Below are 20,661 nucleotides of genomic sequence, written 5' to 3' on the forward strand. Positions count from 1 at the left end.
CTTTTACGACTGTGTACGCCTCCATAAATGTTCCTGCTGACCTTGTGAGTAAAACTACCCTTAACACAAATAATAAAAACACTTTTGGTTGAGTATAGTTCACACAGTTACTGTGCATTGCTGTTGATATGAAAGCTATCAACATCAAAGAAAGCTCATTTAGATAAAGTCCGCTACAGATGCTTTCAGTCAGTGAGATAAGGCAGATGAAGAATGCAGCAGATGAAAAACTGAGCTTGGGAAAATAGACTTAGTAAAACATTTCTCTTATACTATGTGAGACAAAAGGATTAAAGCTTAGATTTTATCTGGTATAGAATAAGTCTTTGGTTGAAAAGTTCATTATTTTTTTGTAAATTATGAGATCGAAAGACATAAATAACAAAGATAGACACCATAAGTAGTGGATATAAAGGTGATACAAGGAGCTAAAGATAAGGCTGTTGATAACATACAGAAACAATTTTCAAGTTTATCTTATCTCAAAGCAACAGTGAGTATGTTTTTCTTAGCTTTATCTCTTCCGCATAGCCATCTTCGTAGCTTAGCCCTGAGGTGAAGTAGAGATGTAAAGTGGCCACAAATATCCAGAGTTCACTGTAGACTGCTGTTATTGTTTTATTCATGAAGATAAGCCCCAGAATGGGTTGTTTGTGCTGTGCTTTCGAGCAAAGAACACCCAACAAGAGCTTTCTCCTGTCTTTTGTGGGATTCAATGTACTATAAGATATAGATAGAAGCTGAGACCGATTACACTAAAGACAGCCATAGAGAAACTTTAAGTGCTATGACCTCCCAGTAAACAGAGGAGAACAATTTTGTCTTTTATCTATTTACAGAGATTATTTTATAATGAATAGTTGTATATACTACGATATTTGAAACAATCTTTTAAACTATATTGTTGAAACAGAGTAAGTTGTGTCTAAATCAGAACCAAAACAAGGGTGAGATTAAACAAAATCAGGAAAATCATGATCAAAACGGAACATGGGCACATTCTTGTTCTCGAGTCATCATCTATACTCTGCAGTTGAAGAGTAAGATGTTTCGCATTTCATCCAAAATGCTTCATCAGCAACACTCGAGATATCTGACCACAGGCAGACTAAATAAAGCCTGGAGGCTGAGACACAGAGCAGATCAATAGACAGGTAACGGGCAGCCAGTCAATGCCAAGTTCTTGCAGGACGACTGGCAGATCATTATCAAAATCTATGTCCTCAATAGGTTTGGTATTTCCTATTAAATCCTGGACCCAGACTTTCCACTCACATCCAAAGAGCTCTTTTTGTGCATTTTCATCTTTGGCTTCCTTGACACTTGTCTAATCAAATCATCATTTCATCATCAATTCTTAATCCTTTGATCAAACTGTGCATTCCACTGAATCAAGATTTCTTTGTCTTTTTCCTTCTTCAAAATTTCTGTTGTAACTTGTAGGTTTTACTCATGCTTGCACAAATATGGGCTGGTTCCACTTTCCCGTTTATAATTTTGGTATATACTGTTGTTGATTTTCGTTGTCTTTGAGACTGAAACTCACTGAACAACACAGGATTGTTTGACAACAGGTCGAGAGCAGCCTTTGAATAAAGAGAGGTGGGACTAGGACAAGCAACCCCTCCCAGTGGTCTTTATTTAGCCGACTGTGACTGTGGTCAGAGATGTTTAGTGTCTTTGACGAAGGTTCTTACATGAGAGGAGAAACATCATAAACTATATATATATATATATATAAAAAAAAAAAAAAACTCTTCCTCACCCTCTGCGGGCAGTCTCTTTTTCCTCCTGCTCGGGTCCTCTACCAGAGGCCTGGGAGCTTGAGGGTTCTGCGCAGTATCTTTGCTGTTCCTAGAACTGCACTTTTCTGGACCGAGATGTCTGATGTATTTCCTGGGATCTGCTGGAGCCACTCCTCCAGTTTGGGGGTCACTGCCCCGAGTGCCCCAACGACCACGGGCACCACTGATGCCTTCACCCTCCAGGTTTTCTCCAGCTCTTCTCTGAGCCTCTGGTATTTCTCTAGTTTCTCATGTTCCTTTTTCCTGATGTTGAAGTCGCTTGGTATTGCTATGTCGACCACGATGGCTTTCCTCTGCTCTTTGTCCACCACCACAATGTCCGGTTGGTTCGCCATTACCATTTTGTCCGTCTGTATCTGGAAGTCCCACAGGATCTTGGCTCGGTCATTCTCGACCACCTTTGGAGGTGTTTCCCACTTTGACCTTGGGGTTTCCAGCCCATATTCTGCACAGATGTTCCTGTACACTATACCAGCTACTTGGTTATGGCGCTCCATGTAAGCTTTCCCTGCCAGCATCTTACACCCTGCAGTTATGTGCTGGATTGTCTCATTGGCCTCTTTGCACAGTCTACACCTAGGGTCTTGTCTGGTGTGGTAGATCTGGGCCTCTATTGCTCTGGTGCTCAAGGCCTGCTCCTGTGCAGCCATGATGAGTGCCTCTGTGCTGTCCTTTAGTCCGGCTCTGTCTAGCCATTGGTAGGATTTCTGTATATCCGCCACTTCAGTTATGTTTCGGTGGTACATGCCGTGTAGGGGTTTGTCCTCCCATGACGGGACCTCCAGCACCTCATCTTCTGTTCCCCATTGTCTGAGACATTCACTGAGCACGTCATCTGTCGGAGCCTTGTCCTTGATGTACTTATGGATCTTGGATGTTTCATCCTGGATAGTGGCTCTCACACTCACTAGTCCTCGGCCTCCTTCCCTACGGCTAGCGTACAGTCTCAGGGTGCTGGATTTGGGGTGGAACCCTCCGTGCATGGTTAGGAGCTTTCGCGTCTTATATATATATGTATATATATATATATATATATATATATATATATACTGTACTATATTTTAGGCTGTGTTTGCAAAAAATGTGTCAATCTCAGCCGGATGGAAGACGTCATTGTGTAATTGTCTTGCGATATGGATATAGTACCTGACAATGCGGTAACTATAATTTGGTGACATATTGTGCAACTCTTACTAGAATTATTGAGATGTTTCATGTTTTCAGAGAACACATTATCTAAATTAATGCAGTGTGTGCGTGTGATTTCTTTCATTTTTAGCTGGTAAAGAGAATTCTGCTGATGATTAGAGAAACTGTATCTAACTCCCCTGAAGGCACACTGTTTTAGTCCAATGTACAGAATGTTATTGCCATGTTACAAGTCCACCCTCTTCGAAGCTTTATCATCAGTCAGGAACAATTTGTGCCAGCTTATGTAAATCGGTGCTCACCTTATCTTTCCTATATATGGCGAAGTTCAGAGTTTTGTTTTGGGCGCTCACCTTTGCCCTTGTCTGAAAAGGTGATGAAGTCCAGATAGGTTGATGTGTAGAAGGACGGAGGGAGCAGAGCATACTGTATCTATGGGACTATTGCATAAACAGGCCGGGGCTTGAAGGGGGAGCTGCTTTCACGAAAACATTGGGGTAAATCAAAGCTATAGTCAAGGGGAGCCATAAACTTAACACAACATGCAACAACTTGTCGTCATCATGTAAGCAAGAGAACTGGAAAGAGTTATGTCCTTGTAGTGTACTTGTAGTTATAGTAGGACACTGTCCTTCTATGCTGGTTTAATTTAGACACAATTTCTTAATTCATGTCCTTCAGGCAACTCAGACTTCATCAACAAAACATCTAGCATGGGCTGTCCCCGCTAGTGTAGTCTATCCTTAATCTTATCTGTCATTTCATGCTCTGCAACTTCCCAGCCTCCTCCTGCGCATCTCCAAATAAACATCACTGGTATCTACTGTATCCATCCATCTATCTATCCATTACCTTCCTACCTTTCTGTCTTCCATGTCAAAAAGATAGATTAACCCACATCCGTTTTGCACTCAGGCTAGAAAAGATCGCTCTTCCTTTTTGGCCACAATTTTACTGAACGTTTTTTCTTCCCTGCTCTGTAATGTGGACTGTAAACAGACTGGTTTTGGCTTGGACTGTTAATTGTGATAACAGATTCTTGATTTTTGCACTGGTACTTTATTCTTTTTAATGATTCCACTTTTATATAGAGCTAGGGTGTAGTACAAGTGTTAATGGGATGATTGGGAGGTCTGTCCTTTCCCCCTGGTGTCTCTGGCCAGAAAACCACACTTGCAACTTCCATGCAACGGGTCGGAGTCACCAATACACACTATTGGAATCCCAAAGAAGAAGCTAACAGGCTAACGGGAAAAGCTAACTGCGGGCTAGTGCCACTTAAACAGTATTTACAGTATGTTTGAGTGAAAAAACTATCTTCATTGTCGGCGTAGTATTTAGTCTCACGGACTGAGTAAAAAACTGTAACATGCTACGACACCTGCAGTGGCGCTTATGGCCTCTAGGAGCATGCGTTACTTAGTACTGCTTTAAGTGCATTAGTCGCTGTGTTTTGGCGTATACTGTTGTTTGCAGAACATGGAAGGTTTTGTGGATTTTGATACTTCAGTCATTTCATTCTTTCAGCTGATATTTTTCTCGAGTGAATAGATGTGCTTTGTGGGTAAAATTTTTCGACAGGAATATTACTTGAATGTAAACTCATAGGTATGCATTATCTTTTCGCATTATTGCTTCTACAGCTACCACAACAAATGTACTACTCACGCCTTCTGTTGCAGTGAATATAAATAAGACACATACTTCCATCTTGGCAGAAAGTTCCTATAAGCCTATTTTACAGCTTTACAACACCGCACTGGCTTCTTGTTGGCCTCAGAGCGTGAGCGACCATGTGTTCAGCAGCAGTCATTGTGCCGTCGCTGCAGCCGCTCACGTTGGAAGCTGAAATTGCAGTGTTTGCGCCTCGCATCCGCTGTTTATTCTCAATCCACAGAAAGATTATTATGAGCAAGCACTTTGTTCTGTCCCAAGAGACAAGAGATTCAAACACTTTAGCACTTTCCACAAAACGTTTACAGCACGGTGCGTATTCAGAGGCATTGCTCATGGATTATGGCTGATACGTTCATGGGAAAAATACGCAAGCATTTTGTTTATCAAAAGGCAAAGGAAAAATACTTTACATTTTTTGCAATGAGTTTGATAAATTGAATGAACTGACAACAACACTGGGAATAAACCACGGCCTTTCAACAAAACCTAATTATAAATTATAATTTGACAGCCCTAAATGGATGTTTCGCCGAGTGCCCTCATGACTAATTTGAAAATGATGATTGCCCAGAACAGCCTGTACCACAAATATTATGTCGCATTGGTGTTCACACACACTTGGGACGGACGCCACAGAATTTGCTCTCACAAGCCTCCCCATTACAGAACAGTGCCAAAGACAGATTGGTTGACAGAAAGAGGAAAAGCAAGAAGGAATAATTAAGTGGACAACTCCAACGCAAGAGGAAAAGCACTGCCATCTGTGAGGATCAGGGACCAAAAAGGTGAAGTCAGTGTTTGCACTCAAAATACTCTCGAATTTGGTGTGAATAATTAAGCCTGGGCTACATGATGGTGATCGGTGACAAAACATTGACCATTTTCAATCATTTTGAAAACGCATCGGCTACTGAGTAAATCAGCTAATGAGTCAACCTTAAATATTCGGTGGCTAATGTTTTTATTTATGACAGTGGAGCACTAAGCCTCCAACCATTGAAACACAGGACTAAAAGTGGTTACCTACCAAAACAACAATTCAACATTAGAGGCTACTCAATAGTCGTCCCGTATTTTGGCCTCTGTTCAGTAAATTAAAGAACCTCCCACACAGCTTTACACTATTGTTGTGGCTAGAGTCCTTTACACAATCCCATGGCTTCCAGTAAAAATGCAGATGGCGCAGACAACAGCTGGAGTGGATGCCATGTCATCGCGGGTCAGTGCCAAACAGTTTGAACAGTGCAAGGGTCAGCTGCTCTGGACACTGTGTTTTATTTGTCGTGCGGCACTCATCTTTGTTTGTGTTTCTCTACAAGTACAGGGACATGTGTCGGCTCTCCAGGCTTCAATGGGACAATTTTAATAAACAAGTTACAAAATACACCTCTTTGTTTTGTTAAGGAGGAGGACCGTATTTACAGTAAATGCTACTAACAGGTGAAATTAGACCATAGGAGCCATGCAGCAACCCAAAAGTGTTCAAACCCATGTGACCATTTGTGTGAACACATTTGTTTAGGTTCCTTGATGTTCTCTCTCTTACCAATTGAGTTGTAGAGGTCTTCAAAGTTGTCGTCTGAACTGAGCAGTTTAGGACGTTTTGCCTCTCTTCTTCATGTTTATCTTGCTTAAACATGCCAATCAAACTGGCTTTAGACTTCGGATCTACTGATTGGAGTAGCCAGGTCTGCCATAGCCCACCTAGTTTTTGTCTACCCAATACAAGTTTCCCTCATTAACTTAGCCATTCATTCTTAAAGGAACCGGCCACCGTTTTTGCACACTGAGGTATGTTCTTACCTGAGCTTAGACGAGTTGATGCGTACCTGTCTGGACTTTTTGCGTGCGCTCAGTCACGCAAAGAGACCAAAGATGTTGCTAGCATTTAGCCTCTCCTCCTCTCCTCTATGGAGCCAAACAGGGGTGAAGTTAGAAACGATGAAGCTCTTCCACGTTTTGCCCTATTTAAATACAGTTATGTGCGTAGTTACACGATCCAAGTATAGTTACACAAAATTAAACATGTCGGTTTTCTAAACAGATTAAAAGGGGAACTGTATTGTAAGGCCGAATAAAACCTTAGGAGCACTTCGTCGTCCGCGCAGCAATATCTTCACTAAGGTGCGACTACTCATGTAACCGCATTTAAATCATTTAAACATCTAAGCTCAGGTAAGAACATATCTCAGTATGGACAAACAGTGGCCTACACTGCAAAAAGTAATTAACTAGATCAGTGTAAACATCTCAATTTGAGCATTATAATCCATATCTTAGTTGTTTTGACTAGATAAGAAGTTGTTGGGCATTTGTCCTAGATTATTTCACTTGTTCTGAGATGTTTCTGACTCGTTTCAATACATTTCGTCCTTATTTCAGGTAATTTTCTTTGCCAATGGGGTAAGAAAATTAGTCTTATCTCAATGGCAATTTGACTTTCTTATTTCAAGTGAGATTTACCTTAGAACTGGTCTGAAATGTCCTCAAACAAGCAAAGTAAACTAGGTCCGATCAGAAAAAGTGTCTGAATGAGTGAAAACCGACAAAAACAGGATACATTTCCTCAATTCAAGTCATTTAAGCCAATGCTTGATATTTACTTTTTGCAGTGTATTCCTTTAACTCTATCGCTACTACGGTGGAAATGTCCTGTAGAATTGAAAGCTACAAAGCAACAGAGTTGGACGATTGTGCTTGATTCTATAACATTATTGAAGATGAAGTTGGTTCATAACATTACAGCACATTGAGCGGAATAGATTAATTGCACTTTCTGACATGAAACATGAAATCTATGTGCAAAGTTTGAAAATGGCATATTTCACAGCTCACGTCCATACATTTGGCAAGTGTTTGTCATAAAGAGCAGCTGAATGAAACATAACCAGCCACAGTCCGTAAAACGCAAATCCCCTGAAACTCCCGCCAGGCGGATAAATCCAACTCGCAGAGACCAAATAGGGCCAAGAGAGTCCAGTGTCCGCCGTGTGTGCTGCACAGTCCTGGTTTATGTACCGAGGCTGGGAGCACACTCTGAAGGCGCCTGGGTGGTCACAACTACAACAGACGTGTGAGTGAATGTCTTTCTCAGAGGATACAGGTATCATGTAATGAATAAAGACATGATAAAATATGGGCAAGAGTTTTTCTAGTACTCCACGACTACTGCAACACTTTGTACCACTAACATCATTACTACAATTAGTGCAGCTTACTTCAGTACAAACTGTATTTTGGAGCAAAGCCCATTTATGTTTTAGTTAGATCAGGAAAATACATGCTCTCCATTCATTAGAAATCCACTCCATTCATCAATTCGTTGCCAGAAAGGGTCGCTCCAAGGGCAGACAAAGACTGGGCTATTTAATAACACAGAATCCCAATATAAATAATGAGCGGAGGGTTCAGACGACGCACAGTGAATGGTCTGTGCAAAAACAACAATGTCAAAGAGAGCAACAAAAGACAGGACTATGTCTCTAGATAAATGAACAGAAGCTTTTTTCCAAATGGAGTTTCCATTATGTTTCAACATTAAATCCTCATAAGCCGCTGCAATTCACAAACTGTGGGCTCTCGTGCTCCATTCCAGGGACATATTTCAGCCATTGGAAAAAATACACAATTCAATCCATCAACAGCTTAATTATAAAAAATAATCATATAATTTTGTGGGTCTTCCACGAGGCCTCCTCCCAATAGGACATGCCTGGAGGCGACAAAAGGCATCCGAAACATGTGTTATGTGTTTCTTTGTAAATTACCTCTGGAACCCTTGTTAGAAAGTATTTTTTGTGGGCTAATTGGTGCATACGTAGTGTATTTGAGCGATTTCTATCAAAATATTGACATAACGCTTGAAGCCTGGACCCACAAATGACAAGATTATGATACCGGTGTGACCTATTGATGAGGGAGTTCTGTCAGGAGATAACGTCTGACACAGAGGCGTGTTGGGACAGCTCTGAACTGCACCTCACCTCATATACAGACCCCGGGCTCCGCAGCCACACTGGCCCAAAGGCACAACGGCAGTCAGCAACAATATGAGGCACGACAAGGCAATTATCCTTAAGGCTGGTTACACGCCCCAAATCAGTATCATAATAGAATATATTGATTATTCAAGTCATATTTTATTATTATGAATGTGGGAATGACTGAGTGTTTCATTATTCTCATCTTTCACAGGCCTTAGTTACTGATTGCTCCATTAGAGTTTTGCTGTACCACTTTAGATGGACGATAGGGCTCTATCTGATGCTACATGAGCTTTCATGTCACCCAAATGTGAAGAAAGTGAATTCTACTTCTATACGTTGATCTTTCTCCAATACTACCCTTGTGCATATGGTGGATGTGCATTTTTAATCTCTGGAGTGCATCGGTGTTGAACATGTAACTTTTTTGCTGAAAGCTTTGCAAAACAAAATAATATTGCACTTTTCCAAAAAGCAATGTTCTGAATCTCCTCACATCCATCTTTGTATACTAGACTTTGTAATTGTTTTAGTGAACTGAATAATCAGATAAAAAGGTCTCTTTGAAATACAAAGCTAAAAGCAGAATTGTTGTGCGACTGCACTATTCACGGTTATTTTTTGTCGTTTGACTAATATTTACGTCATACCCGTTTATCCACATGCACACGTAGAAGTTGTTTTGCACTCGCTTGTATATTTTGTTAAATTTGAGCTGAATTTGTGCATTTTGCCTTTGTATTTGTTATACTCTACATCCCTCTCTTTAAATCTAAAGTGTTAACAACAGTTAAACCTGGCCCCATGGCCAAAGGGTCTGAAACAACATGTTTTGGATGCTGTGATTGATCTATTCACAGTGGAAAGCCTGGCCTGGCAGATGTTCATAACATCACAAAATCCTGTCCTAATTACTGCACCTCTGTGTCCATTAGCTCTGCTCCAGCTCACACCAAATGACCAACACGGTTCCTGTCGTCACAAATCTGAACTGCTTGAGTGGACACATCGGACCTGACAAATCTGAGAAACCCAAGTGCAGCCGTTCCTCCAGGGGCTGTCCCCTCGAAAACTTACTTTGACCTCCCAGCGCTGCCATACAAGCTTTGGATGATGTAGTTTGGTGTGCAGCGACAAGAGGCCTCTATCGAAAAAAGTGCATATAGCAACATTTTAAAACAAATGTGTTTACAACAGAGTACAGGTCAGGAGATAGGAAAAATAGAGGTTGTGATTATCTCATCAAAAAATACTGTTGTAATACCACACATGATTTTAAAAATATACCTTTGATATTGTTGTCCATAATGAGTTAGATTCAGTAATGACATTGACATGACATTTTCATTATTATGATTTCTTTCTTTCTTTCTTTCTTTCTTTCTTTCTTTCTTTCTTTTTTTTGGCAAACGTACATCTGTGGACATAATAGTCCCATGCAATAAACTTAGTGTAACTTGCCAGTGTTTTGTAATAGGCATAATTGCAGTAATATCTGCAGTTTCATATGCATCATTAGTAGTCTCGTGCTTAGTACATCCTGGATTGAAACCGTGATTGTAGTGCAATTATAAGCAGAAACTAATTCAGTTGCAGTAGATGCAGTAGAAGTACAAAGCAACCACTCAAGTACATGCTCAAGTACTTGGACTAAATTTGTAGCAAAATAACAGGAGACCCCAATATTAGCGGTGGCCCTTCTAAGAGCAATAATGGCAGTAGCTGAACCTGTATTTGCTAAAAACAAGTTCTTACATAAGTGCCTGTTTAAATTATTCACCACTGAAATGAGGTCAGGGGCCCCGTCTTCAGGCCAAACTGCTGTCTCCTCACTTGTGTACACTGTCTGTTTCGTCATCCCACCCATTGCCCCATATAGTCGCCTGGTTAATCATTACTCCTACTTGGTCCTCCTGAGTTGCATAAAAATGTGTAAGAGACCAGTGTGAGAAAATGACGCCGATATGCTGCCAGGATGAGATAGGTGGGATCCCCGTTTGGGAAAGCACCTGTGCACAGAGCTGTGTAATCGGATACATTTACACAAGTGCATTTGCTTGAGTACAGTTTTTTTGCGTTGGTAATATGACTTCAAAGCAACAGTGCAATACTACTTCAGTAAAGCTTTTTGTATTCTCTACCCACTTCTGCCTGTGAACCTCTCGCACACGCGCCCGCCCACATGCACATTACCATTACGCACTCGTTATCTCAAGCTGCTTGTTTGCTCTGTTTTTGTTTCATTTGTGGATATTAAAGAATGGCTTTTACTTATCGCGGTTGCCAAGTTTCCTTTTCGAGACATAAATTAATCCACATATTTTACTATGTGCTATTTATAGGGAAACGCCTGTGTTTGAAAAGCAGCTTGTGGATCGTTATGTAGCCAGAGGAAAGACTCCCGTTAGTCGGTCTGGGGACGGATTAATTGAAACATAGGAAGTGACATTTGGAAATAACAGATACTTCAAAAAGCACCGAATGAGACCAATGTAGAATTATTTTTGCATCACACTTAGATAAGAGCACATTTCCCATAGGAGAATGTTATATAACTTATTATGTGTTTAGGGTGAATGAAAGTTATGAAGAGACACTTGCAATAAGAGGTTGACCCGATATATCGACCAGCCAATAAATCGGGCCAATATTTGGGTAAAATCCACAAAAATCGTCAGAAATCGGTCGACCTCCAGTTGAAAATGTAATTTTAACCTCTTAAGCCTCACCTGAAACAAGCACATTTTCTCCGGCATTACCCAAATCTAAAAGCTTCAGAAATTAGACAATAGCGCGGATGAAGACGCAAAAAAAAAAAAACATAGAAAAACTGAAGAAGCAAAAACAACATGATAAAAAAGCAGACAAAATATGACAATAAAGCGACTGAAAATGTGGCAAAAATGTGACAAAAGAGCGACGAAAAAGTGACAAAAGAGCAACAAAAATGTGACAAAAGAGCAACAAAAATGTGACAAAAGAGCAACAAAAAAGTGACAAAAGAGCAACAAAAACGTGACAAAAGAGCAACAAAAATGTGACAAAAGAGCAACAAAAAAGTGACAAAAGAGTGACAAAAAAGTGACAAAAGAGCAACAAAAAAGTGACAAAAGAGTGACAAAAAAGTGACAAAAGAGCAACAAAAATGTGACAAAAGAGTGACAAAAAAGTGACAAAAGAGCAACAAAAATGTGACAAAAGAGCAACAAAAAAGTGACAAAAGGGCAACAAAAAAGTGACAAAAGAGCAACAAAAATGTGACAAAAGAGCAACAAAAATGTGACAAAGGAGAAACAAAAAAGTGACAAAAGGGCAACAAAAAAGTGACAAAAGAGTGACAAAAAAGTGACAAAAGAGCAACAAAAATGTGACAAAAGAGCAACAAAAAAGTGACAAAAGGGCAACAAAAAAGTGACAAAAGAGTGACAAAAATGTGACAAAAGGGCAACAAAAATGTGACAAAAGAGCAACAAAAAAGTGACAAAAGAACATGGAAAAAGTGACAAAGAGTGACAAAAAAGTGACAAAAGAGTGACAAAAATGTGACAACAGAGCAACAAAAAAGTGACAACAGAGCAACAAAAAAGTGACAAAAGCGGTGGAAAAAGTGGCAAAACAACAACAACATGGCAACAACGTGAGGAAAAAGATCAGTTTTGTCGGTCTTAGCTTTCAAATGAGGCGCTACACTGGCCTATAGGCTGTAACCTTTGAAGACAAACTGGAGAAAATGTGTTTGGGTGGAGGTCAAAATGTTTTGCCAACTTCCGCTCAGACAGCACTACAGTAGTACACAGACCATTGTAAAGGTGAACAGATCATATTAAAACTGTGTAGAGTGTTACTGTCCGTGGGCCTGGTGTTACAGTCTGTGTCGCTTGGTGATTTCGGTGTTGGAGCGACCTGAACCGGAGCCGCTGATCCGCCAGGCGCCCACAGTAATCAGTCAGTCTGTACGGAGACTAGCGCTAACTGCATCCTGTGATCATTACACTGCACAACCCATTAAGAAAGCATGGCTCTTTGGTTTAGATGGTATCTCCAGGCCCACTTCCAGGAGAGAGCAGGGCGGCACTTAGTAGCTGTTAGGACAAGACCCTCCCAAAGGCTGTTTACCCACCAAAAAAACATTGATAATTCTATTTATTTTCAAGAATGGGACACACTTGTAACACATTTTTTTATCACCCTGCTTTTAGGTTATATTTTTGAGTAATTGGAGACTGTCGTTTTGGGGCATTGTCTGCTCCATGGCAATAGTTTATTAATACTTTGATGGGGGTCGGTGCGCTCTATGTCCTTTCTGATGCAAAAGGGAGAGACAGCCTTGCCTGATCACGCTCACAGCAGAACATTTATAACGGCAAGGAATTCACATCGAAGTTGATATAAGACGGCACAAAAGCTAAGTGTTTAGAAACGCATGAACACAAAGCATCACGGGAACTAGAACGGAATGGAATTTGAAACGTTTTAGCCAAAAATGTTTCCATGGTCAAGGTGTTTTTTGCAGAAACGTTTCAGATTTCGTTTTGTTCTCCAGCTTCAGCTACAAAGGAGGCCTCCCATGGTAGCAACGGCCGATAGCTCACAGGTAGGTGGGCAGTTCCCCCCCCCCACCCCCAGAACCCGGGTTTTTATGCGGGCAATATCCCACTGTGGAGCTCTGATATCACGAATATGACTTCATACAAAGCTCAAATAATAGATTGATTTCCTGGAGGAGGTCAGTGGTTTGTGCTTTGCCAAATAATATTATTGGCTGAGTATTTACTTTGAGCTTTGATGGATTGTGTCTCTGTGTCACTCAGGCAGCGTGGCGGGCCCTGATAAGCTCCCCTTATGAGGTGAAAATCCACTTCCCATTGCCCGGTCACCCCCCCCTTCCATCAACAAGAGTACGGCATGTCACGGACGCTCCTCTTTTGGGCAATGCTTGTGCTTTCCTGCAGCATCCAGGTGAGTCACTGTTTGCAAGAGTTTGCAATAGGCCCATCACAAAAACACATCTGCATTTAGCAATGAACAACAATAAGACCATTTTAGGACAATAATGCCAAAACCCTAAATAACACAGTTAATAATTATGTTGAGTTAGTTTAAAAACATGTTTTGTTTTGCTGTTTGTTCACCATTTTCTTTACATGTACTGTGTTTCTTCTGTTCCAACTTGATTATTTTCTCATTATATGAAAAATGAGGGTTTTCTTATCTTTATGTAATGGTCTTGGTCCTTCTTATCTTTCAGAACTGCTTTTACCTTATGAACCTTCACGGCTCCTTCGCTCCTCTGGCAGGGGTCTCCTAGTCATTCCTAAAGTCAACAAAATGACTCACGGCAATATTACGGCCCTCGCCTCAGGAATGACCTGAGGAGGAGCTCAGGGCTGCAGAGAACGTTCTTGTTTTTAAGAGCAGGCTCAAGACCCACCTTTTTAGCTTAGCTTTTAGCTGACATCTATTTATTTAGTCCTAATATATTATATATATGGGAGGGTGTGCCAGGCGTATTGTTTTAAATGTTGCAATCTGTAAAGCACTTTGTGATACCTTTCGGTATGAAAAGCGCTTTATAAATAAAGTTTGATTGATTGATTGATTGATTGATTGATTGATTGATTGATTGATTGATTGATTGATTGATTGATTGATTGATTGATAAGATACAGTGGGAGGAAAAAGTATGTGAACGCCACATAGTGACCATTTCTGTCTAAACTGGTCACTATGTGGTCTGATCTTCATCAAAATCATAAGAATGAATAAACCAGTGTCTGCTTAAACTAATACCACCCAAACATTTACATTTGATCATATTTTTATTGGCCATAACATGTAAACATTCACAGGAGAGGGTGGAAAAAGTAAGTACACCCTGAAATCTCGCTGAACTGCAGCAGTTTTGTAAAGAGGAATGATCCAAGATTCATCCTGATCGTTGTGAGCATCTAATCTGCAACTACAGAAAAGCAGTTATTGCTGCAAAAGAAGAGTCAGCAGCTATTTAATACAAGGGTTGTCTTACTTATTCCACACTGTTGTGAATGTCTTTCTGCAAAATATCTTGATAAACTTGTGAATTAATTCTTCGTAGCAAGTTTTCCAGGCCCTGAGACTCAAACCAGCCTCACATTATCATTTTCCCTGCACCAGACTTCACAGTGAGCATAGTAAAAGATGTTGATGTGCTGTTCCATTTTTCCTCCGCACATGACGTTGTGTGTTCCTCCCAAACTATTCAACTTTGGTTTGCGAAAGAGCTCTTGAATGCTCCACAGCACTACTGGACAAATATTCAGTGGACTGTTGGACCAAAAGGGAAAAATGGAACAGCACACCAGCATCTTTACACTATGCTCACTGTGAAGTATGGTACAGGGAAAATGATGATGTAGGGCTGTTTTGTTGCCTCAGGGCCTGGACAACGTGCTATCATCAATAGGAAAATTAATTCACATGTATATCGAGATATTCTGCAGAAAAACCTGAGACATTCCCAACATAATGGGATCTCTTGCATTAAACAGCTGGCTGATCCTTCTTTTGCAATAACTGCTTTTCTGTAGTTCATAACGATCAGAATGAATTTTGGATCATTCCTCTTTACAAAACTGCTTTTTTTTTTGGTCCTGAGCAGCAGTCGTTTCTTTTTCTAAGCTGTTTTACCTGTAGCTAGTTCCAGCTCAATTGTTTGTCGTTACTACGGAAACAGCAGCAGTGGAGTGATATATAGAATGTGATTTAACTGTTGCTGGACTAACTGTGTTATACAGTTTTAATGCATGCCAGTGAGCATTACAATTCTCACTGGCCATGGCATAATTATATTTAACACATGAGCTGCAATAAATCTGAAGCACAACCAAACACAATTTACTTCACTCAATTGGCTTGTTACTTCTTATCATGAGGCATGATCGTCCGTTACTCTCTACAGTTGTTGGACTATACAGTTGGGAGTTTTCTGGTTTGTGTGAATGAGGGCGCATACAATAATACAGCACTTAAACATTATTGATAATCTAATCTTTTGAGGATTAAAATTATTTTATTTTATTGACCTTTATTTAACCAGGATAGTCCCACTGAGATTAAGAATCTCTTTTTCAGGGGAGTCCTGGCCCCAGAGGGGAGTCTATTGTACATGTTTTTAGTGGTAGGGGAAACCGGAGTACCCGGAGGAAACCTACGCAGACACGGGGAGAACATGCAAACTCCACACAGAAAGGCCCCGTTCAGGTGGGAATCGAACCCGGGACTTTCTAGCTGTGAAGCGAGAGCGCTAACCACTGCGCTACCGAGCCGCCTTCAAGTTGACTGAGTACTTACTGTACTTATTGCAAAGGGCAGGCCTTTTTTTAACCTTCATGGCTGGAACATCACGGGACTCTGCATTTAGTTGAATTAAGTTTTGTTGGATACCATTGTTAACATTACTTGAGGATATTTGCAGCTACTGTGTAAAGACCATTGAGTCACAATCAAATCAAATTGAGAGGATGCAATTAGCAAATCTCAACGACTGCAATTACTTAGGCAGTACAATACACTGTGCAAAGGATACACACTCCATTGTCTCCATTGACACTGGTAGTTACTAGTCTTTACTCAATGCTCAATGCAAACTAAATAGTAGGTCTAATCACTGCTGCAGCCATAGACAGACCAGAGGAATATTTGAGCTGTTAGTCTCATACAAACCAATTTAACGTCAAAACTGTCACAGTGCAAACGGTAATCCAGGTGCTGCTTTGTGCCTCAGGTGTGCCCCGCTGTGTCCCTGGATAAGCTGCAGGAGAGCTGGAAGCTGTACACGGAAGAATGCGACCGCAACAACAGCCGGGATCCTCCCAGCAGCGGTGAGAGACAAATACACAATTGGTTATATAACGGGAATCTGAAGGGGAAAGTATTAAGCCGATTGTGTGCTAAAGAAAACAAGTGGTCTCACACCAAAACTGTGCAGGGATTGGAGATTTTTAATTAGACACAGCTCAGTGATTTCTATTGTTGTTTTATGTTTATCAACTCTTGGGACTACGATGCATAAGCACTAAGCAGATGCAAAACCCTTTGCATTAGTATGACCTGTTTGCTTTATTAATGAAGCCCGGTACTTCAAGCTCGTCTGATCAGTTTCTAATCTATTCTAATCAATGCATTTCTTCACTGCAACAAGAGAAGCCCTTGATGAAGTGAAGCAGTATCTGCCACTATTAGAAAATAATAACAGTTTTGCTTCAATGCCATCATGAAGCACAGTTTTGATGAATTATGTGCAACATGTGAAGAGATTAAAAGCAAATCAGTGTCTGTCCCCAGCTGGTAATTTATAATTATTGTAATTAACATGCTCCACTTCCAATCATTGTGATATTACAATGAATTAAATTGTTTGCAATCATGCCAATAAGCCAAATCTAAGTAAGGGTTTATTTATATCGATCATTACAGAATGTGTTATTAAAAACCATTATCAGTGTAATGTTAATAATGTCTTCATAGACCAACTCCACATCGAACACAAAGGAATGATGGACCATTGTGTGCTATTCCAGCAAAGCACAGACAACTGGAGTGAATTGAATTGAAAACACAAAAGTCATAGGCCAAATACTGTATATAGTGGCCAGAAGCAAGATATACAGATGGTATTTCCTATTGCAAAAATACATATAAGTCACAAACCACAAAGCATCAAGTAAAAATCCCATATATTACACTGTTTATAGCCAAAGGGTTTAGGCTGCAGCACTGAACCAGCCTCATGGCTCTGACAATGTGCCAGATGTCTCTCCCCACTCTTCACACAGCACTGTCCAACCTAATAAAAAGGACAAACCAAAGAATCTAATATTCCATGAATGCGTTCTGCTTTCAGGTCTAGTTTGTAACAGGACTTTTGACGATTACGCTTGTTGGCCCGACGGTCTCCCCAACTCAACAATCAGCGTGCGCTGTCCGTGGTACCTGCCCTGGTTCGATGAAGGTAAGAAAAAAGTAGCAACAATTTGAGTTTCCCAAAGTAAAGACCAGCATAAATTGTTTATCTTTGTGTAGTTCAGAACGGTATGGTTTACAAAGAGTGTGATGCAAATGGACAGTGGGCGAACACCAAGAACACCAGCGAGTGTGACTCAAATGACCGGAGCCTGGTAAGAGACAACTTTGGATTTTTTTAATTGTCCAAGTCCCGCAGACTCAGTAAAAAAAAACACAATTTTGTGATAGTTTGTCTGTTTGCAGCACTACTACAGCTACATCCGGATTATGTACACAGTGGGTTATTCCTTATCTTTTGTAGCATTGGTGTTGGCGCTCGGCATCCTCATATTTTTCAGGTAAAAACACAGCACATCATTAGAATGTCTAAAACACCGATAATACTGGATAAATGCTGTATGTTCATCACTTACTGCAAAAATGATCCCTTAAAACAGTACTAAGTAACATGTTTACCCAATAAATACTTTTCATAATCCCTCTGGGGGCTATTACTAGTGTTGATGGGATGATTGATTTTTTTTTAGCCAGAAAACCACACTTGCAGCTTTCCTGCATCGGGTCAGAGGCCCCAATACACACTAATGGAATCACGAAGAAGAAGCTAACAGGCTAACGGGCAAAGCTAACTGCGGGCTAGCACCACTTAAACAGTATTTACAGCCAAGTTTGAGTGAAAAAAATAATCTCTGTTGTGTAATTGGATGTACACATCATGTTGTATCCCCGTTTATATGGAAGAATTGATGCTTTATCACTTAACATAACAAAAAACGTCACTGGTCTCTTAGAAAACTCCACTGTATGAGGAACAACATCCACATGAACCTGTTCGCCTCCTTCATCCTGAGAGCCCTGTCCATTCTCATCAAAGACGCTCTGGTTGATGCCAACCTCGCGGCGCGGAACCTCAGCAGTGACCAAGACCAGGCCTTCCCTCAGGCGTCCATGCCCCCTGTAGAGATGCTGGTCAACAATGAGGTCAGTGCAGATCCAGAGGTACCGTAAACCACAGCCTGGACGTAAACCAACAACTAAACAACATATATTAATTCAATTGTACAGTACATTGTTTTGTAAATCTCAACATTGTATTTTCATAGAAAGGCACAAACAATCAAATGCATTGTTATTTAGTTATTTATTGGTTTATTTAGTAGGGACAGTGCAATGCCCTTGTCCCTATAAAGTACTGTAATAGCGAATCCCTACCAAGTCATTTGCAGAGTCAAAAGTCAGCTTCAGACTCATCCATATATTTTTTTTACCTGGCCTCTGTGTCAAAGTCGTAACGAGTTTGCTGTAATTCTGTGATTCCGTAGCACTGTCGGGAGTCGCAGCCTATTGGAGCGGGGCACAGTGGGATTGCAGGGGGGAGTCAGTCACACAAGCTGAGCCTGGTGTAACAGGGTCACAGCTGACTGGAGAGACAGCGCACGTTTGTACAATCTGAGCTCTAACACAGCCTCCAGCGGCTAAAAAAAATAAATAAAACACTCCCATCTGCTGAGATCCTCTCTGCGCATCCAGTGTCAGGGTTCATCCATGTTGACATAAAGTGTGCTTCTGTGTTGTAGACCACGATTGGCTGTCGGATCGCGGTAGTCATGATGCAGTACAGTATTATGGCTAACAGCTACTGGCTCCTGGTGGAAGGCATCTACCTACACAACCTGCTGGTCATCACGGTGTTTACAGAGAGGAACTACTTTAAAATCTACTTGTGCATTGGCTGGGGTAAGGGCTCTGCATGAGGCTGTGGTGTAACTCAATTCCTGGGCAGAAAGTTAAGATATATTTATTTATATCCTTGTAGGGAAACACAGGACTCTCTGCCTTAATGAAATCGAATACAAACAAGATAATAGTAAAAAAGCAATTTCTTTCTCTTACAGGGACACCTCTCATTTTCCTCGTGCCATGGGTGATGGTTAAATATCTTTATGAAAATCAAGAGTAAGTTTCTTCCATGAAAATTGTATGTTATTTTTTCAAACTTTTGACCACATAGAGCGTAAAGGTGCATTATGCAACTTTTTATGTGTAAAAAAAAAAAGGATATTTGTGCATATTTGAACTTTCAGTGACCCAGCGGCTGTACGAGTGGTTAACATGATGCCTTTACTTTCCATCACGGTGGTCTCTACAATGCTCCAGGATCACTTGTTTTGTAGGTTTTCTGGTGAGAGGGTCCTTCAGCAGATAAAAGCTTTCAAGCAATTGACCGTGGAGTGTCCTAGAGACCACTGTGATGGAAAGTAAAGGCTCCATGCTAACTACTCATACAACCGCTGATCACAACAAGGTCAAATACGCACAAATATCAGCTGTTTTCTCCACGTGAAAAGTTACATAATGCATCTTTAAGTGAACGCTTGTATGAGATGTTTAGTGCTAATTGTGCTTTCTGACGGGAGAAGAAAAAAGACACAGACAGATATTTATGAAATGTGCGATGAACCAAACACTCTACATACCCCAACTTTGGCTCTTTGTCTCTGTATACCAGAAAATGATTAACCGATTGCTAACTACTAACTAAATACGTAGTTGTCAACTTTTTCAATAATTGATTGTTTTTTTTTTCAGCCCTAATTCAAAGGCCTATTTACAGCATGTTAGAAAATTGTGTATGAAATTTTTTTTTGTACAGCTTTGCATGACTTTCCCATGATTTCTCTACGACCCTTAACCAGCTTAACCAAATATCACGTTCAACATTCTCAATTATTACCCACTATAATATTTGTGCAGCTCAATTGTGAGCATTTTGAGAATGGGAATTTTGTTGTTTAAACAGAGACACTCGGAATCACTCCTTCTTCAAACCAGCTTGTGCTGTTTAGTGCACTCCTCATAACACAACTACAGCCCCATTACTCTCTGTCCTCCACTGAGACGCTGTGTCATCATAGTTAAGCTCGGTTTATGTTCAAGCGACTGCTGACGAATACGACACTCACGGAGCAAGTTCAAATGACACACTTTTGCCGGCGTAATCCTCGCAAAGACCACAGATGACTGTTTTAAGTTCAGAGAAAAGG

General features: G+C 40.6%; 1 protein-coding gene across 2 annotated transcripts in view; it reads left to right on the top strand.

The window, feature by feature from the left end:
• Positions 1-20,661, top strand: part of gcgra (glucagon receptor a) — a 50,089-nt gene that overhangs the window by 20,999 nt on the left and 8,429 nt on the right. Inside the window, exons 2-9 of one of the 2 annotated variants that reach the window (XM_079564876.1) lie at positions 13,426-13,573; positions 16,377-16,473; positions 17,496-17,603; positions 17,675-17,769; positions 17,846-17,955; positions 18,409-18,598; positions 19,195-19,354; positions 19,513-19,573. In XM_079564876.1, the coding sequence (XP_079421002.1) occupies positions 13,520-13,573; positions 16,377-16,473; positions 17,496-17,603; positions 17,675-17,769; positions 17,846-17,955; positions 18,409-18,598; positions 19,195-19,354; positions 19,513-19,573 (875 nt within the window). In that variant the 5' untranslated portion in view covers positions 13,426-13,519. The remainder of the gene's footprint in view (positions 1-13,425; positions 13,574-16,376; positions 16,474-17,495; positions 17,604-17,674; positions 17,770-17,845; positions 17,956-18,408; positions 18,599-19,194; positions 19,355-19,512; positions 19,574-20,661) is intronic. The other variant, XM_079564877.1, reaches the window with a different exon arrangement.

This window comes from Gobius niger (genome assembly GCF_951799975.1).
Source record: "Gobius niger genome assembly, chromosome: 10".
NCBI lineage: Eukaryota > Metazoa > Chordata > Actinopteri > Gobiiformes > Gobiidae > Gobius > Gobius niger.